General features: G+C 50.5%; 1 protein-coding gene across 1 annotated transcript in view; it reads right to left on the reverse strand.

The window, feature by feature from the left end:
* The window catches only part of ASIC2 (acid sensing ion channel subunit 2), a gene marked incomplete at both ends in the record, with an annotated part of 1020042 nt that extends 1003073 nt beyond the window's left edge, over positions 1-16969 (reverse strand). The window contains one exon of the mRNA XM_082678519.1: positions 16415-16969. Coding sequence (XP_082534645.1) covers positions 16415-16969 — 555 coding nt within the window. The remainder of the gene's footprint in view (positions 1-16414) is intronic.
* Positions 16970-18541: the final 1572 nt, after the last annotated feature.

Below are 18541 nucleotides of genomic sequence, written 5' to 3' on the forward strand. Positions count from 1 at the left end.
GAGACAGAACAACAAAATGCAACACATCAATCTTGATGGTATCTTCAGTGGATCCTGAATTTTTTTTTTTAAATATATATCTTATTTATTTATTTTTGGCCTTATTGGGTCTTCGTTGCTGCGTATGGGCTTTCTCTAGTTGCAGCTCTTCGTTGCGGTCCTCAGGCCTCTCCCTGCGGTGGCTTCTCTCGTTGCAGAGCACGGGCTCTAGGCACGTGGGCTCCAGTAGTTGTGGCTCACAGGCTCTAGAGTGCAGGCTTAGTAGTTGTCGCGCATGGGCTTCGCCGCTCCATGGCATGTGGGATCTTCCCGGACCAGGGCTCGAACCCGTGTCCCCTGCACTGGTAGGCAGATTCCCAACCACTGTGTCACCAGGGAAGCCCGATCCTGAATTTTTTAAGTTAACAATCTGTAAAAATGTTTGGGGGATAATTGAGGAAATCTGACAATTGAAGAAATCTGAATGGAAGGCAGCCTAGTAGCCGCCAGAGCACACAGAAGGAGGGCCTTGGGGAGAGGCAGGAAGGCAGCCCAGCAGGGACTGGGCCCTTGTGAGGAGGCATCCAGGCAGAGTAGTAGTCTGTAGGGATGAGAAGATGGTCTGCATTCAAGAGAATGGAGCAAACAGTAAATAAGATCATGGGAGGCAGGTTTCCTACTGCAGGAAAAAAGGAAGGACCAATATGGAAAGGGCAAAGACTTCGAATGAAGCTGTGGTGTTAGATTAAAATTGGAAGTATCTGTGTCAACTGGTGCTTTTCAATATAGATGCAAATATACATGTAAATATCCTAGCTCTGTCCACTGGGAGGGCCCTGAGCCCTGACAACCTAGTAGCAGTGAGACCTGGCACCCAGATCTTGCTTCTAAATACCATTTCCCACTAAAAGGAACCAGGATTCACTGGAGAAATAGCCAGTTACAGGACTTGGGCAGGAAAAAACAGATGAGCCTTCTAGCTGGACCAGAAATATGTAAAGTGCTCAAGGGATTCAGGGAAATGTCAAAAGGACAGAGATATCAGCTTGAAGGGGTTCCCAAATATGGGAGATTTTGAGTTTCGAAAGAATATGAACAGATGAGAACCCACTGAATAAAACAGAAATTGGAGTCTACGCTGATATAAATGAATGAACGAATAAAAAGGGAAAAGAGAAAGCTCTTCTGTATTTCAGAAAGCCCACTAAGAAATGTAGATGGAAAGATGGAATTAGAAAATCACCATTTGGCGAGCATCACTGTAATAATTCAAGCAAGAAAAATCAATGGATGATTTAAAAAAAACAGAGGGTGAAAGCGGGATGAGAAATGGGCATTTCCCTGGAAGACACCAAGTTCATCAAGTGATAAAAGTTAACACTATAACTATTGGGACAAATAAATATTGTGTGCTTCCAGACAGGATACGATGAGAAGAATCCTGGATCCATCCTGTGAAATTCAACCAAAAATTCATTATCTGGGTCTAATCAAGAGGGAACATCAGACTGAAAATCATTTGCGAAAATGACTGGCCTTGAATTCCTAAAAAAATGTCAAGGTCATGAAGGTCAGGAAGAAACTGAGAAGCAGTTCCAGAATAAAGGAGACTCAGAATAAAGGATCCGGGATGGGATCCTTCGGCCAAAGAGGACATCGCTGGGACCACTGGATACTCAGGAATCCTTTGCACTAGTCTTACAACATTTATATGTTTAAAATTGTTTCAAAAGGGAAAAAAAATTATACATATCATCTCCTTTTGGAAGATTTTTAGAGCCTACCCTGTGTCGCCTTGTGCAAACTTTGGCTGTTGCACGTAATCTGTTTACTGCTCAGCCTACCCTCCAGGCTGCGAGCGCCCGGACCTCCTGGACTGGGCCTTATTCATTTCCATTTCTGTACAGCTTAGCCCAGAGCATAGGAAGCACTCAGTAGGTGTTTTCTGAACCAATGTGCTGGGCAACTCATAACCCCTGAGATTGGCTGGTATATCCCTGGACATACTGCCTCACTGTTGGTAAATTCCTCCAGATAGGAAGCTGAAATATGCTTCTCTACAAACCCAGAGCACCTATCTGCCCTACAGCAATGAGCTATGTGTCCTGGAAGTGTCCTGCTTCTCAGGAGCATGTTGCCTGAGACCACAGGCTCCAAAGAGCAGCCTTCTTGCCTCACTGCTGTGGGGAGAACAATGGTCCCTGTTTGTTTAATCCCAGTCCATTGTGGCAACTTGACTGCACAGAGCTCACTTGTGATTCACGTGAGCTCCCAGAGGTTTGCAGCCATAATTCAACATTTGTTAATAGCCACTTAGAATGTCCCTGAAATAGCTAACAGGCCCAGGGGATAAAAGGTGTTCTGCTAAGAAATCATTCTAGGAAGGCAGAAGCAGCCTTGCCCCAACTTTAGAAGACACTGTTATTTCCAGTTCATAGAGATGCTACTCTCTCAGTGGCCGCCTCCTCACACTCTAGAGGGATGGGTATCTCTCGGGGCTGCCAGGGAGAAAGTGAGACCTGAAATTCCCTACATCATCATGGTGGACACGCTAAAACATCTTCCCCATCACCCCTGCTCCCGAGAAAAGTCCCTCGATTGCCATATCCAGCGGGGGAGGAGAAAACAAAAGAGAACACAGTCCAGCCAATCCCAGGAGAAAGCACCCAGGTCAGAGAACAGAAATGAGGAAACAGAAAAATATCATACTGAATTAGAAGCCGAAAAGTTGGTATGTAGATGGAGATGCAAACAGGGAGGAGGGTGAGAACCAACTCACAGTGACTGAGCTCTACCGTGCTGCACAGTTTACAACTCATTTAATTCTCCCCAAATTGAATTAAATATCTTGTCCAAGGTCATCTAAATAGTATATGAGTATAGAATTTCAACCGAGATTGTCTCACTCCGGAACCCCAGCTCTCAACCACTGTGCTATCCTGTCACCTGCAAATTTGTTCAGAGCACACGTGAACTGGACATTCAAATTCAAGTCACTGATTCGGAGGCAGAAGCTCTCAATGCCAAGCTCTCGCCAGCCGGTTCCTTCAACAGATCTGTTTCTCGTAAAGTTATCATTTCTGCCACCCAGAGGCGGATTTAAAATGGGGAAGTGGAGTCAGAAAAAGCCAGCAAAGCGGAATCCCATGCACATCTGAAACAGATGCTCATTTCCTAATGTCGGACCCTGGAGCCCCCCAGCTGGCAATCTGGAGAGACGGCAAGTGTCACCCTGGCAAGAACAGACGTCTCCAGCGTCTTGACTTTCCTGAAGAGGGTGCTGTGGAATTGCTTGGCCCTTCCACCTGTGTATTCCTGAGCCAAGAGACCGGGCAGGAGAGAACAAAGGATCTGATGCAAATCTGCAGAGCTGGGAGGTCAAGGGGACCACAGACGTATGTCCAGCTCTTAGAGATGTGGTGCTTGCAACAGGCAGAAATCACGGCAGCAGGATCCAAAGTCCACCTTCCCCTGAAGAGGGAAAATTGAATTCACAAAGCTGATGTGCAGTGCCCCTCCTGGGCAGCCAGTGAAGCCAGCTGAGCCGAGATGCGTGACATCAGCCCAGAAAACACCTGCACGTTCATCAGGGGAGAAGGTCTGGGGTGGCCACCTCTCAGAACCAGTCATTTGACTGCACCTGTGTTCTCCTCCTCTAAGGCAGGAACTGTAGCTGGAAAGTCTTGTTCTGCAAAGTTGGAATATTCTCTTGCAGCACAAAACCCTCATCTGGTGCAAACTGTTATATGCAAGATGGATATACAAGGTCCTATTGTATAGCACAGGGAACTATATTCAATATCCTGTGATAAAGCATAATGGAAAAGGATATGAGCCGTACCGATGTTCAACTCTGAAACAGATGCACTTTTTCCACTTTCAGAGTTATTGTGAGGATCCAATAGCATCTTATAAAGGAAGCCTGGAGGATCTGGAACCAGAGTACCTGTTTCAAATTCCACTTCCACCAATTCTTAGCTAAGTGACTTTAGGCTTGTCGTTTAACCTTTCTGAGCCTCAATTTTTTCCATACCAAACAACAGAGTTACAGATAGAGACCGAATTCCAAGTCAAGAACAGGGCTTGAGATATAGCACACACTCGGAAAACATCGCAATTATTAATAGGTTTTGTAAACTACATAGTTTTGATCTATTTTTCACATACTCTGGGTGTCTTCTAGCAGGAGCTGGGTGCCTGGCTCGTTTGCAGTCTCATCCCCATACTCTGGGGATTTGCTGATGTCACTGCGGATTTCCCCCCAAAATCCTCTGTTCTCAGATCCCCGGTCACTATGTCTTATCACCAGCTCATCTTAGTAATAACAAAAGTAACAAAATACTGACACTCTTACATCTGGCCCAATGCTTAAAGTTTTGCTTCTATTATTTCATTCAACTGCTGCACACCATCCTATACAGTAAATACCAGTATGACTATTATTTAATAGGTGAGGAAAGGGAGGGGGGAAGGTTAAGTAACTTGCATAAGATCACTACCAAGTTCCATTTTTTTAACTCACAGGACAGTTCACTTCTGACACCAAACGTGTTGGTTTTCCCCTCATACCAAGCAATTCTGACACTAACTACCCAGAGTTAGGGCAGACCCCATAGATTAAAGGTTCAGTCCCATAAGACTGGCCCCACTTCAGCCGCCAATCACCAAGCCACCTGTACTTCTGACCAACTGGCTATAAATCAGGGTTCCCATGACCCCCTCCTCAAGTTTGATAATTTGCTAGAATGGCTCACAGAAGTCAGGAAAAGTTTTCTTACTATCGCTGGTTTATTATAGGGGATACAACTCAGGAACAGCCCGATGGAAGAGATGCATAGGGCAAGGTCTAGGGTAAGGGGCACCGAGCTTCCACGCCTTCTCTCGGTATGACGGCCTCCCAGCACCTCCATGTGTTCACCAACCCAGAAGTTCTCCAAATCCCTTCATTCAGAGGCTCTTATGGAGCAGTCCCATTACATAGGCAGGATTGATCATGGGCCACTGGTGATTAACTCAATTTCCAGCCCTCTAATCGTATGGCTGACGGCAACCCACCCCCATCCTGAAGCTATCCAGGGGCCCAGCAAGAGTCACTTCCTTAGCATAAATTCACATCTGGTTGAAAGGGCCTTACCAGCAGTAACAAAAGATGCTCCTCTCACCCAATTCCTCAGGAAATCGCAAGGGTTTTTCAAGCTCTTGTACCAGGAACCAGGGATGAAGACCAAGTATATGTTTCTTATTAATCAAAAAAAAAAAAAAAATCACAGTTATGCAAGCCCGGACCCCACACCTGTCTGGCACTGAATTCCACGATTGGCTAAAATATCTCATTCTGTGATTACCTCCAATGCCAGAGCCCCTTCATCCTTCCCACACCGGCCATAACACCCTGGAGCTCCCAGGCAGGGCATTCTCCCAGCCACATTAACTTCCTTCCCAGCCCCTATAACCGGCTCTATCTCTAGCCCCACCCACCCCAGAGTTACCTTAAACTTGAGTACCTCTCTGTCTCCCCAGCCCCTACCAGAAAGCAGGTCAGGTCCAAGCACACGCAAGATTTGCTCTCTAGGACTGAAGCTAGTGCCGGGAATTTATGACAAGTTGCCCTGGGAACTGCTTCTCCAGGAGCCGTGCATACTCCCTTGGGGAGGCCAGGTCATTTACCAGCCACTCCAAGCCCCGGTGACCCTCACCCACACGTGTCCTGCACTCTCTCTGGATGAACTGAGCATGTTCTGTCTCCAAGTCTTCTCCAGCAGCAACATTTTTATTCCCCGCTCCTGAAACAGCCTCAAGGCTACGCTGTATCGGGAAATAAGGTGGTGTTCCACGGTGGATGTACTGGCTTGCAGTTACTATCAATTCTTCCCTATGCCATCTGTCAGTGGCCCTCACCTCTGGCCCCAAATATCTGTTCCAAAAGGAAATAAATCAAAGATGCTCAGAGTTGAAAGTAACTGTAGAGGTCATTACATCGAACTCCTTACCTGACATTGATCCACCCCTACAGCATCACCAATTAGCAATTGTATGGCCTCAGCTAGAGTTGATGACAGGGCACAGGTGGTCCCAGGATGGCTCCTTCTAAGCAGCTGATACTCACCTCTGTGAACGTCTGCCCACCCCTGGGTACCAGCACTGCATTCTGGCCTCACAAAGAGAAAACCTCATCCCTCTTCTCTACAAGGATCTTTGAAGTGTATGAAGACAGCAACCACCCAGCCTTGAGTCACCTGCTTCCCTTTTCAGGCTAAACAGTCTCAGTTCTTCCCTGCATCCCTCATCACTCACGGTTTCTGTGACATATGAAGAGCAACAGCCCCGGTCAGCCGTACATTTCTCACTGCCTCCTGCTTTACAGATGAAGCCGAACCACTGCCAACATCGAAGGCAGTCGCCTCCCCCCCCCCCCCGCCCATGGCTTAAAGCCAGACTGAGGCCCATCTAGGAGGAAATGGCAGTGAAGGCTGGGAGGAGGGTGAGAAAGGGATGCTTTCAGAGACAGCAGAACTGGGAAATGGGAAATGACGAGAAGGCAGGTGTTGGTAAAGGTGTGAGCTAGAATGTGAGCAGCCTGGGCAGGGGACAGGGTTCGGGGGGGGGGGCGTGGGGGGGGATGCAGGAGCTGAGAGAATAAGGATAGCTCAGCCCTTAGGACATGGGCAACTTTGGGAAGGGCTTTCCTCGGACAAAAAGTTCCAAAGAGGAGCAAACCAGCTGAGCCTACAATAGTGGATCCTAATAGAGAGATGCTCACTTGAATTATGGAAAGTCTCCCTTGGACATTGTTACAGGCCCCAGTGGTGGGCACATCAAGAAAGAATGAGGCTTATAAGACTTTTGAAACAGGTATTTCCTTCTTTCTAAGCCAGACACAGGCCCATGTGCCTAAGTGAGTCTCCATGTTGTCAAACAGATGGAGAAGGTAAAACGAATCAATACACAGGGCGGGTTCCCTAGCACAGCCTGAGATGCGGTTTCTTGTCCACGTGATTTATTGAGGGAATGAGCTCAGGAAAAGCCTAGAGGGGAGTGAGGTATGAACGATAGGGCAGGGAGAAAAGGTAAGCAAAGACGTGGTTTCAGGAGAAGTCTAGCTCAGCCTGATCCCATGGAAAGCTCTGGAGTGTAAACTGCACCATAATTTGTTGGGTCTTGAGGCAAGGTGCCTGGCATTTTGCACTCCTGTCAGTCAGGAGTCGCTGGCTCCTGGCTGCCCCCAGGTGGTGGGGAGGTGCATAACTTCTCAGATATCTCCAGGAAAGGCAGGGCCAGTAGACTAAGGACCAAGGGCATCCTCCTGTTCTCAGTGCAGAAGCTTGTAGCCACAGCAGCAGGAAAGGGGATCTGGATGGAACACCAACAGCATCTTTCACAGATGCCCTTGCTAATTTGTACACAGACCCCTGCTCACAACTGTAGGACCAGTGTGATGGAAACTTTCAGTCAGACTGATGAATGGCAGTCAGACACGCACGGCTCACGGACAGAGTCTTGACGGTAGAATTCTGTGCCTCCGTATTCCCACTACAGCCACTCAGCATATCAGGGTATTTTTCCTTCCACTGTACAGCTCCATCTACATTACACAAATAAATGGATAAATATATCTGGTTACAAAATAACATCAACTCTCTGCCCCCAAGCATAAGTTAAAGTTATTTCAGTGAACAAATGCGAGATCAGAAAATAAGTTTCGATTGTGTTCTATTGTATTACAGTTCTCCAAGTTGGCAAGTCCTTGGGAGTCACCTAGTTTAACCCCCTCATCTTACAAGTGAGGGAACTGAGGCCCACAGAAGCTAATTACCTTGCCCAAGGCCGGGCCACTCCATCAGCAGAAGTCAATAAACCCAGGCAAATATGTTCTTTCTGTGCTTTGTACTTTATTTCTCCTGAGTATAAATTTCTGTGGCCAGTGAGGTAATCAATAGGGAATGGACCTGATTCATGAGAAAATAAGTGCTGGGAGATGGAGAGATGGTTTAGCATCCAAAGGATGACGTTTTTCAGAATGTTCTTCCCAAATAAAGCCCATCCTGATAAACAGGCTTCTATCACAGGCTTCCAGTAACCACTAAGTCCCACCTGTATGGACTGGTTTTAAGTCTGTTGCAGGGGAGAAATATGACACATGGAATTTCAAATCTGCAGGGGTGCTGTAGCCCATTCGTTTCAGATTACAATAGATCATGGGTCAAATAGCCCCGCTGGTCAAATTTGATATGGCAACCCAGCTCCATCAAACGTAAACACTCAGATGAAACAGAGACGGCGCAAAGCACACTTTCAGATATCTCTAGACCCAGGTGGCATATTTCTTTTCTGCTGGAGAGAATGCGATACTCGATGTTTTGAAATATGAACTGATCTATGGGAATAACGCCTCTGACAACAAACTTGGTGCTAAAAGCTACCAATTCAAAAAAATTAAAAAATAAAGTAAGAGCTATCCATTCAGTGGTTGGGGATTTTTTTCATGGGATCCCATTTCAGCTCTTCCTCTAGAAATCGGTAGCAAACCAGGATTCAGAAACTTTACAGAAAACTGTCTAGAATTCATGTCTTCGTTAAGGGAAGGAGTTTCTGCAGAGAGGAAAAGAGAACCACTGTAGAGAGGGGGAAAGAATCAATTCCCAATTTGGTAAGCTTGCAGGTAGTCTTCCATCAGCATTCTGGAGGTCCAAGAACCCCCAGGGACAGAGATGCAGACATACAGCAGCTAGGCACCAGCTTTGTGGCTCGCTGCCACTTCAGCTTTTCTTGCAAGTAGATGGTGCAGGTCATTTTAACAGTCAGCTCTTAGTCTGTGTCCTAGTCCTTCATCACATCAGACAGAAGTCAATACACCCCTGAAAGCTTTACTTCCAGAGAGCCATGACCTAACATTCTGCAGACTAGAAGATCCCAACTGTAGGCTGGTACCACAGAGAACCACGCACACAGCTGGGCAGAGGTTGCCTCTCCAAGGGCATGGCAAATGCTCACAAAACTTCCAAGCAACCTAAGGAATAAGAAAGACCATCTACTTTGCATTCAATGCAGTCTAGACCATTTTAACATGGAGCCTAGAAACTTCCCAGGTGAGGGAGAGTCAGGGCCTACACTGTGTGCTGAGGCGTGCAGGGATGGCCGTGCAAGGAGAACCTCCTGGGCTTCATGGTCCAGGGTCCTCATGGTCATGAGGGGTTGGGCTTCATCCAGGAACGAGGTCAAGCCTCAGTCAGAAGATCTAGTTTGGTGTCAACAAACACATCTCTGGTTCAACCCAACAAACAGGACCAAGATGGCTTCAGGTAAATGCACACCTAGACTGTCAATAAATTACCATCAAAAAAGAGTAACTGGTGTTCATCTGTGAACCTGTAATCCAAGGACGCTGAGGTAAGAGGGGCAATTTCCCCTCGCTCTCACAAATTATCCCCGGATGCTGCTGGCAGATAAGACAAAATATATCCCACCAAAGGGGTATTGCTCAGACCCATGGAGACATATCTTTGGATTTTATTTTTACTCTAAGTGGACCGTTGAGGGAATCTCTAACACCCTGGAGACTACCCAGGGGACCCAGGATGAAGAAAGCAAGGTGACAGTGACTAAGTGTGCACTGCATGCCAGACGAGGTAACACATGTACAGATGTGTGATCCCAGGCATGACCAAATGGAGCTACTCCCCAAATACTAAAATAATACATGTAATTATACCTAAGATGCTATTCTGGGACATTTTTTCTTCTTCTTTATTCTTTCCCACACTTCCCAAGTCTTCTCCAGTGACTGGATTGTTTCTATAATCAGAAAGTGTACTGTTAAAATAATAACAACAGGGTTTCCCTGGTGGCGCAGTGGTTGGGAGTCCGCCTGCCGATGCAGGGGACACGGGTTCGTGCCCCGGTCCGGGAGGATCCCGCATGCCGCGGAGCGGCTGGGCCCGTGAGCCATGGCCGCTGAGCCTGCGCATCCGGAGCCTGTGCTCCGCAACAGGAGAGGCCACGGCAGTGAGAGGCCCGCGTACCGCAAAAAAAAAAAACAATAATGAGACAAGTCTTCCCAATGCAGGTGGAATCCTGGGTCCCTATACTGAAAAGGGAAGCCAAAAAATGGCTATTTCAGTTGACATCAGAGTCACCTGACATTTGAAAAACTTCAAACCCACTTCACACACTCACGACACACTGTAAGAGCTTTCCCTGTGCTAAGCAGTTCTAAGTCCTGAGAATATCAAGTTAGAAAAGACATCATGTCTTATGGGGAGGAGAAACTGAAATGGGCAATGAATAAAAATTATCAGTGGTTAAAGAATTCCGTTTTAAATTAAATCATCTCTAAGGTTCCTTGCAGCCTAAACACTTCATGATTCTAATGCAAGGAAAAGTATAATGACTGTTCTAGGAGAGGAGTAATCCAAAGGCTGTTTAGAGAACAGGAGAGGAAGAGATTAAGTTAGATTATGACATGGGGAGAGGGGGCAGTGGTTTCCTGGAGAGGGCCACAGAGATATTAGAGCCAGATGTTTTGGGGGGTGGGGGGGTCGTATTATTTATTCGAAATCCAGGGCATGTTTGGCAGTTACAGTGAATCAACCGAAATACAGTTAGTTCAAGTTGCTGGATCTTTGATTTCACCGTTGTTCAGGATTATACCACAGAACGCAATGTAACCTGCGGCTCCCCCGCAATGCATCCTGGGCAAGGCTGGGCCCAGCTCCTTCCGCCATCCTGAGGAACCCCTACACTTGGTCGCCCCTGGTCGCCGTCTGGCTGCGGTGCGGGGAGGTGGCCTCTGGGCTGGGCATCCAGTGACTTGGGCTCCTCGCTGCCCCAGGACACTGGCACGCGCACCTTCACGTGGAGGCAGCCCCGCTCCTGCGCCGCTGCTTCTAATCTCCTGCGGGCCCGTTTCGCGTCCCCCAGCACCTGCAGCTCCTCTGGCCTCTTCCGTTGCCACCCAGCGCCAGGGTGTCCTGGGGCCCGAGTCCGCCCAGCCTCTCATCCCCAATGGCGACCACGCCTAGAGCCGGATTTTAAAGGATGAGTAGGATTTAAATAAGTAGACAGAGAGAGAGAAGTGAGAGATGAAAAGAAGTAAGAAAGGCCCATGAGCAAAGGATGCTGGGTCAGTTCAGGAAACAGCAAGTAACTATTGAATTAAAAAAAAAAAATCTTTGTTGGGTATTTACTGTGGGCAGACCCTGCATTCAGCATGAAAGGTGCAGAGAATGTGTTTGATGAGACAAGACTCCTGCTCTCAACACCCCACTCCCATCCACAGGGGATGGGAAATGGGCCATGAGCTTTCAGATGGCAAGAATCTGGTCTAGCTCTCTCCCTGCTACATGGGAGGTGCTCTGTTTGATTAACAAAGGAACGGATGTGCAGACACACAGCACACACACTCAAGATAAAAGATGCAGGCCTGCTACCCAGGCCACTCGACTCTTATCAGGGGTTAGGGCAGCACAAGCTTCCTGGGCTGAGGTTAGTGGCATGACCTGGACCGGAAGCCAAGATGGCAGGTAAGGAGAGGATGTTTAGGCAGCAGAACCGATATGGAAGTCCTGAGAAAAGGGAACGTTTGTCATATTACGAGAATTAAGAAGCCCACAAACACAGCAATTGACCATGCTCCAAAGCTGTTAGTGAGTCACAGTGTGGAATAGTGAGAAGGACACTGTCCTGAAGTCAAGACAGCCAGAATCCAACGAAGGCTCAGTCAGCACTCCCGGGGGACACTAAGCAAAGCATGGGGCCTGCCCTGTACGAGGCATCTGCCATGCACTAGCTCTTGGCATCCTTTGGCCTCCCTGGATCAGTACAGCAACTCTGAGTGGCAGGTATTATTGTTCCTAATTAGAGACGGAGAGAGTAAGATTAAGAAATTTGCCCATGATTACACATCGAAGAGGGGGTACGGTTGGAATTCCAACTCAGATCTCTCCCCAAAGCCCACCTTCTTCACACACCTGCTCCTCATGTGATAAGAAGTAATAAGCTTAGCTAGGGACCCACCAGCCTGTGGCAAGATTTCCAAATATGGGAGCTGCCTAAGCCCTCCCCTCCGCATCTCTATAATGCTATGTGATGCAGACGACTAGGAGTCATAGAATTGCCTCTAACAAGATCCCACTGTGGAGAGACGCTTCTTTCAGTAAGAAAAGAAGGAAATGCCTTTCCTAAGAAATCTCTAGTTTAAAGTACACACACACACACGTACACGCACACACACGCATACACACATGCGCGCGTGCACGCACACACACACACACGCACACACACTATGGCAATCAGGTTAAAAATGCAGACTGAGGGGTCATTTGCAATCCTGAACTTGGAGGCAGATGAACCCCAATGTGATAAGCAGAGAAACAATGTGAAACAGTCACGTGCTAGTCACAGGCAGTGGGGTTGCCACCTGTCCGCAATAGTTAGCTATTGAACCCAGCTGTGACCTCCACTCTACAGAACCCCAGCTCTGCGATGCTGGGCTTTAACCCAGGGCTCAGAAAGCAGCAGCCTCCTCTCTCTCTCTGGTCTATCCTGACAGCATTACTAATCAACTGACTCTTCTGGAGGGCTGCAAACAGGGCAGGTAGGCTGGACAATAAAAGCCCTCCTACAACGGGCTTCGCTGGTGGCTCAGTGGTTAAGAATCCACCTGCCAATGCAGGCGACACGGGTTCGATCCCTAGCCCGGGAAGATCGCACATGCCGCGGAGCAAGGAAGCCCATGTGCCAGAACTACTGAGCCTGCGCTCTAGAGCCTGCGAGCCACAACTACTGAAGCCCGTGCGCCACAGCTACTGAGCCTGTGTGCCACAACTACTGAAGCCCACGCGCCTAGAGCCTGTGCTCTGCAACGAGAAGCCACTGCAATGAGAAGTCCGCGCACCGCAACCAAGAGCAGCCCCCGCTCGCGCAACTAGAGAAAGCCCGCAAACGGCAACAAAGACCCAACACAGCCAAATATAAAAACAAAGAAATAAATTTATATTAAAAAACCCCTCCTACGAATCTTGAAAATAACCCCGCCTTACATCTTGTGACATCTAGTTGTCACAAGGCACAAGAGATTTTTCACATATATGGTCTCACATGATTCGTTCTCCCTGTGAGTTACAAAATCACATGTTACTATCACATGTTCCACAAGCAAGTCGATACCGAGAGAGGGTACAAAATACGACCCAGGGAATAAGCTAAGAAATGACGGAGCTGGGATTCGAACCTATGTTCTCCTACTCCCAATCTTAACTTCAGCTCATCCAGTCATGTCCAGAGACACACCCCCTGGCCAGCCCTCTCACCCCAACTCCTTTCCTTCCACTCTGGGTCAGCAGGGCGATCTCCGCTGCGTAGACACTGTTGAATCAAAGCCCTCCTCTCCTCTTCCAGGAAAGAAAAGTATGTGCCTATCTGAAGTCAGGCGGTCTTAGGTCAGGGCTAAGAGTGTACCTGCCCAATCATGCAGCACACCTGTTTACATGGCAGTCAGCGTCCCACACCTGGCTTCTGGGACTTTTAACCTCCACAGACAACCTTTCACTCTGCTAGAATCATGGCTCATTCGCTCATTAAAGGGTATTATGCACACCAGCTAAGAACTTGGAATAAGGACGCGTATGCGAAAGCATTAGCCCTGGAGATGGCACTAGGTACGCTTTGCAGAAAAAGAAAACCAGGAAAAATGATCCACCTGGGGCAGCCCCTCCCCACACTTCACTCTCTAATAAGCTAGCCACAGCTCATAGGGAAGGAAGCCACCCAGCATAGGACAAACCCAGGGAGAGCCCAGTAAATTAACCAAAGGGAGAGGGATACGTAGTAGAGAGAATGAATGAGAGAGAAAGCTGGTGAGCCAACTTCTCCCATAACCACCTGTGAGGTCTCGCTCTCCTCCGGTGCACCCCAGGCCAAGGACAAGCACACCTGCACCCCAGGCCAAGGAGCCAGGGAGACAAGGGCGAGTGGGAAGGATTAGCCCTCACTGCAAGGTCTTGGAATGAACTTGGCATCATGTCTGCGCCTTGTAGCATGGCTGCTCATTGCAATCAACGGGTGAAAAAGATCAGCCTCCTGCCTGGAGTATGCGCCAAGCTTCCTAGAGCGGGTGCCCTTTTGGACACTCTACTGAACAGCTTGGCAATCCAGCCCTGAGACCCATCCCCTTTTCAATGCTAGAGGAGGTCATCCATTGAGAGTCAGTCTAAGGAGGGACACTCAACCAAATCAGTCTTGAACCTGGTAAGGATGGCAGATAATGACGTGACACTTACTAAGTAATAAATTGTGTCCACAGGCAGCTTCATTATTTAAGAGACAACCTGGAAAGGTCAAAGGGTTGGGTCAGGTTTTACAGCCTGATCTTTGGCCTCTTGGGACCCCAGGGACCGAAATGATAGGCTAAGTACAAAACTGCAGCCTGGGATCAAAGAACCTTTACTTCTAAGTGGAACTTCGTCATGAATTGAGAGGAAGCCACTAGGTGGACATGTGGTTATGAGGATGCTTGAGAACTTGGCCCAGGGTCTGCTACCAACTGCAGTTGCTCTCGGTGCCACCTTCTCTCTCTCTCTGCTGTCTGCATGTTCCATGTGTGTTTCTGAGCTGCGTGGTGCAGTGGTGAAGCGGAGCGTTGCCACGGCACTAGAAAGCACGGGGTGGATACAGGGATAGTTTCAGCCTCCAAGAATGAGGATTTTTCCCCAACTCTCCCCAAGCCACCCAAGACATTGTGTGTGACATGTTTTCGGATCCTGTTTGCTCCATTTAGAAAGGCTTCCAGGACTGCTGGTCCCTTCCCCCCAGCTCAGACCTGCTTCCTCTTTAGCATACATACACCACAGCCTGATCTTGCCGGGCTCTTTTGCATAGTGTTTCAAATGGATAATACAAAACAACTCCCCCAGGAAACAGAGCTCCAGGGGATGCCAGAGGCAATGAGCCCTCCCCAGCCCCGCGCCCCACCCCCACCCACCCCCAGGCACTCTTGGCTTTTCCAGAATCAGAGACAGCGCACAGCAAGCATAGAGGCTGTGTGCAGAGACTGGTTGTAGCATTAAAAGAAACTCAGAGCAAGAGTGTGGTAGGCAGTGGCCCTGAGAGCCGGCGGGGAGTGGATGCACCACAGAGAAAGGTAGAGCATGTCTTAATTAGGCAGAGGACCTCAGACAAGAGCTGACAACAGAGTCCAGTCTCTTTGCAATTGCAGTACCTGCCACCCCGAAATTACAACTGCAATTTGGCTCAAGGCTCTGAGACTCAAAAGCTCTCGGTTCTCCCTTAAGGCGGCTTTGGGAGAAGCCCACGCTGGGCTTCCGGAGGGTCCCACAGCACTTGATGTCCCAGACCCGCCTGGGAGCAAGGAGGTGTGGGCAGCTGCAACCAGACCTGTTATGCCAAGTTCTGCCCAGCAGCCCACTAATTAGGCAGACACAGAACCCTGGCAGCCACAGCTCTCCTCCCATTCTTCCCCTGCCCCTCCAGGAAGCCCTGTCCCGAATGGGATCCACCTCCCCCTCCGCTCTTCCTCTTTACTCAGCTCCACTCTCCTCCTCCAGGCTTGCGGATCTCACAGCTGCTCGCCCCCTCCCCACACCACCCCTCTGTATCCACGTATCCACGTTGTTAAGGGATCATCATACAGACAGCAAACGAGCCTTTGAGTTTCAAGCTGAAACTCGCAGACCAGCCAGCCTGCAGCGTTTCACCCTCCCAGACACCTCACTGCCCGTCCTGTGCATGGGTCTCCACATAGACCCTCCTCTTTGGCCCACGGACCCTGAACATCTCTTTGTTTTTGACCTGCCAGCAGACCAGACAGAGACCCGGGGTTCCCCTGGCCTCTCCTCTCCCCGCACGGAGCTCAGAATCCACACAGGAAAAGGAAGGAGACTTCCACACCTTTGCAGCATCACCTGCTCCAGCAAGCTCCCAAAGCCACTGGAACCATCCAGGCTGCCTGGTGCCCCCCACCCCCTTTCCTGGCAGCTTTAAGCTCCAGCCCAGCCCACAGGATGCAGTGCCTGATGCCACTTCCGAGCAGAGAGAGAGAAAATGCCACCTCGGCAATGACAAGCTGTCCCAGTCACACAGCTCAGACACCGAGTGCCCTGGACCACGGACGGCTCAGGCCTCCTCCCTCTGGGTGGGTGGAAGGCAACTCAGCACCCCTAGGGTAACGATCCGCCACCACGGCCAGGCGCCCCCTGCTCGCCCCGCACATCTGACCAGACAGGAGTGCTCCAACCCAGCAGGCAGGCCTCTCCGACCAGTTCCAACAACTCTGGCCGACTACCCTCTTGGCCTCCAACTGAGACACTGCTCTCTCTCCTGCTCCAAAGCACAGAGAGACCTCGAACCAAGCCGCAGACCGCCAGCGTGGTACTTCTCAAAAGGACTGAGCGCAAAAATGAGCTGAAAGCCAAGTACTCACTGTGGTGAAGTCCTGGTGGCCACACTCCTGCCCTTTGAACTTGCAGTAGAGCATCATATCCTTCAGGTCATGGCCCACGCGGTGCAGGAACTCCAACATGCTGAACTGCTTGGGTTTGTAGTGCTTGAAGTTGGCCTTCTGCCGCAGGGCCTCCAGCACCATGGGGTCAGCCAGGTGCGGGTCCGGGATCTGCAGGTTGACGTCCAACAGGGCGAGCAGCTCCCCGGCGTGGTACAGATCATTGGTGGTGAGCCTGGAGAAGCGGAAGCCGTTGAGGTTACAGAGGGTCACGGCTGGGAAGACCAGGCTTTGGGCCACCACCTCATCCACCTTGGTGACGTGCTGGTAAGAGAAGTAGTAGGACACCCTCTCAGAGCTCTCCACCAGCAGCAGGCCCAGAGAGCCCACGAAGGCCATGGCCCAGAGCACACGCCGGATGGTCAGCGGCCCGTACACGAAGATGTGGCGGATGCCGTGGAGAGTGGAGGTGTTGGCGAAGATCTGGATGCTAGAGGGCTGCAGGCTACCCTCGCTGGGGCTCTCCTTGAGGTCCATGGGGACCCTGTGCAGTTCCGCAACTGGCTTCAGGTTGATCAGATTTCAGGGAAGAGTTCCCAGTCCTCGGGCTCTGCTTAAACCTTGACGTTCAAGGGAGGGAAGGAAAGGCAAGCATCAGGCCAGGTGCCGTGAGTTTATCCTGAGAGCCCAGCCGCACGCTGCCAGGGGTGAGTGTTTATGTAAAACCCATTCAAACTCTAGCTCCTGATTTTGTCCAGGCGATAAGGAAGGCTGGTTTTATTTAGGGAGACACCAAGGTGATGTGGAAGAGATGTGGGTGGGAAGGGAGAGCTTAGCCAATGGAAATAAAGTCCTCCCCCCTACACACGCCACTAGAGACAAGATTAAAAGCGAGAGCGAGGGAGAAAATGCTTAAAACAAGTCGCTCAGCAGCTCGGAGCCTGTTAACCAGTGCGTAATGCCCCGCGTTAACCATCCTGGGGATGTCAGGGCGGCCACGCTGATGCACTGCGGCCGGGCGCAGCGGCCGAGCTTCAGAGCCGCTGCCGCCGCCGCGGCTCTGGTCCTCTCCTCTCCCCGTACTGTTTTGGACTCCGGATTCCGTTTCTCGCCGCCGGCCTCCGTCCCTCCTCTCCTACCTCCTCCTCCTCAAGGGCCCCTTTTTTTGGGCAGAATTCCAAAGGCAGGCGGGCCGCGGCTAGCGCCTCGGAGAGGCGGTAGCGCGCGGCCGCGGAGAGGCGAGGACCGGGAGGCTGGGAAGGATGCTGGAGGTTCGGAAAGGGACTCGTCTCTCCCCGCCCACCCACCCCGCCCCGCTCCGCCTCCCCGAGGAAAAGCGAGGACCCAGAGGGCACCGAGCGAGCCGGCCTCCCTCAGCCCCTCCTCCACCATCCTGCTGGGGGCTGGGAGAGGGCAGGCGTGGGGAGGGGTGTGGCGGGGGCGGGGGTGTTGCGGGGGGGGCGCTGCTGGGGGCGGGGGACCGGCGAAAGTTTCTTTCTGGTCTTTTGTGGAGGGAGCTAGTGGGGGCTTCTCGCCCAAGGTGGGGAACCAGCCCTGGGAGTGAGGACTTGACCCCCGCCCCCGTAGATGGCAGGAAGGCACTTGGTAAACTCCCAGCAGCCGGGTATGGGGGTGAAGGCAGCATTCCTTCGCACCAATATTTGCTCCCGGGTCAGGCTCAGCCTGGGGTCTCCGGACGGGAGACGCTGGAAGCGGGGAAGGAAGGGAGCTGTAAAAAACCACAGCGCCTCTGCTGCCGGCGGGAAGGGGACATTCCAGGGAATGAGATGCCCCTGACAGAGGCCGAAGAGCCAGACGCCCCTAGGAGACCAGACGAAGAGCAACGTGTAGCCCCACCCCCCGACCGAGCTGTCAGGAGGTTCTGCATCTGAAAGAGAAAGACAGCTGGGGTTCCAGGTAAGGCTGGATGCCTTCCCTTTGGGCTGTGCGTGTGTGTGTTCTGCCCCAGGATTTGCCAGATGGAAACACAGCTGGAGCTATAGGTGGGAGAGAGGGATTGGGCTTTCAGCCACCTACCTCCTTTTTCCTGAAAATCCACTGGAAGTCAGCTCCTGCTAGCAGGTGGGTGTGGCTTGCCCTGTGCCGGGG

The sequence above is a fragment of the Grampus griseus genome (genome assembly GCF_964374135.1).
Source record: "Grampus griseus genome assembly, chromosome: 20".
Classification (NCBI taxonomy): Eukaryota; Metazoa; Chordata; class Mammalia; order Artiodactyla; family Delphinidae; genus Grampus; species Grampus griseus.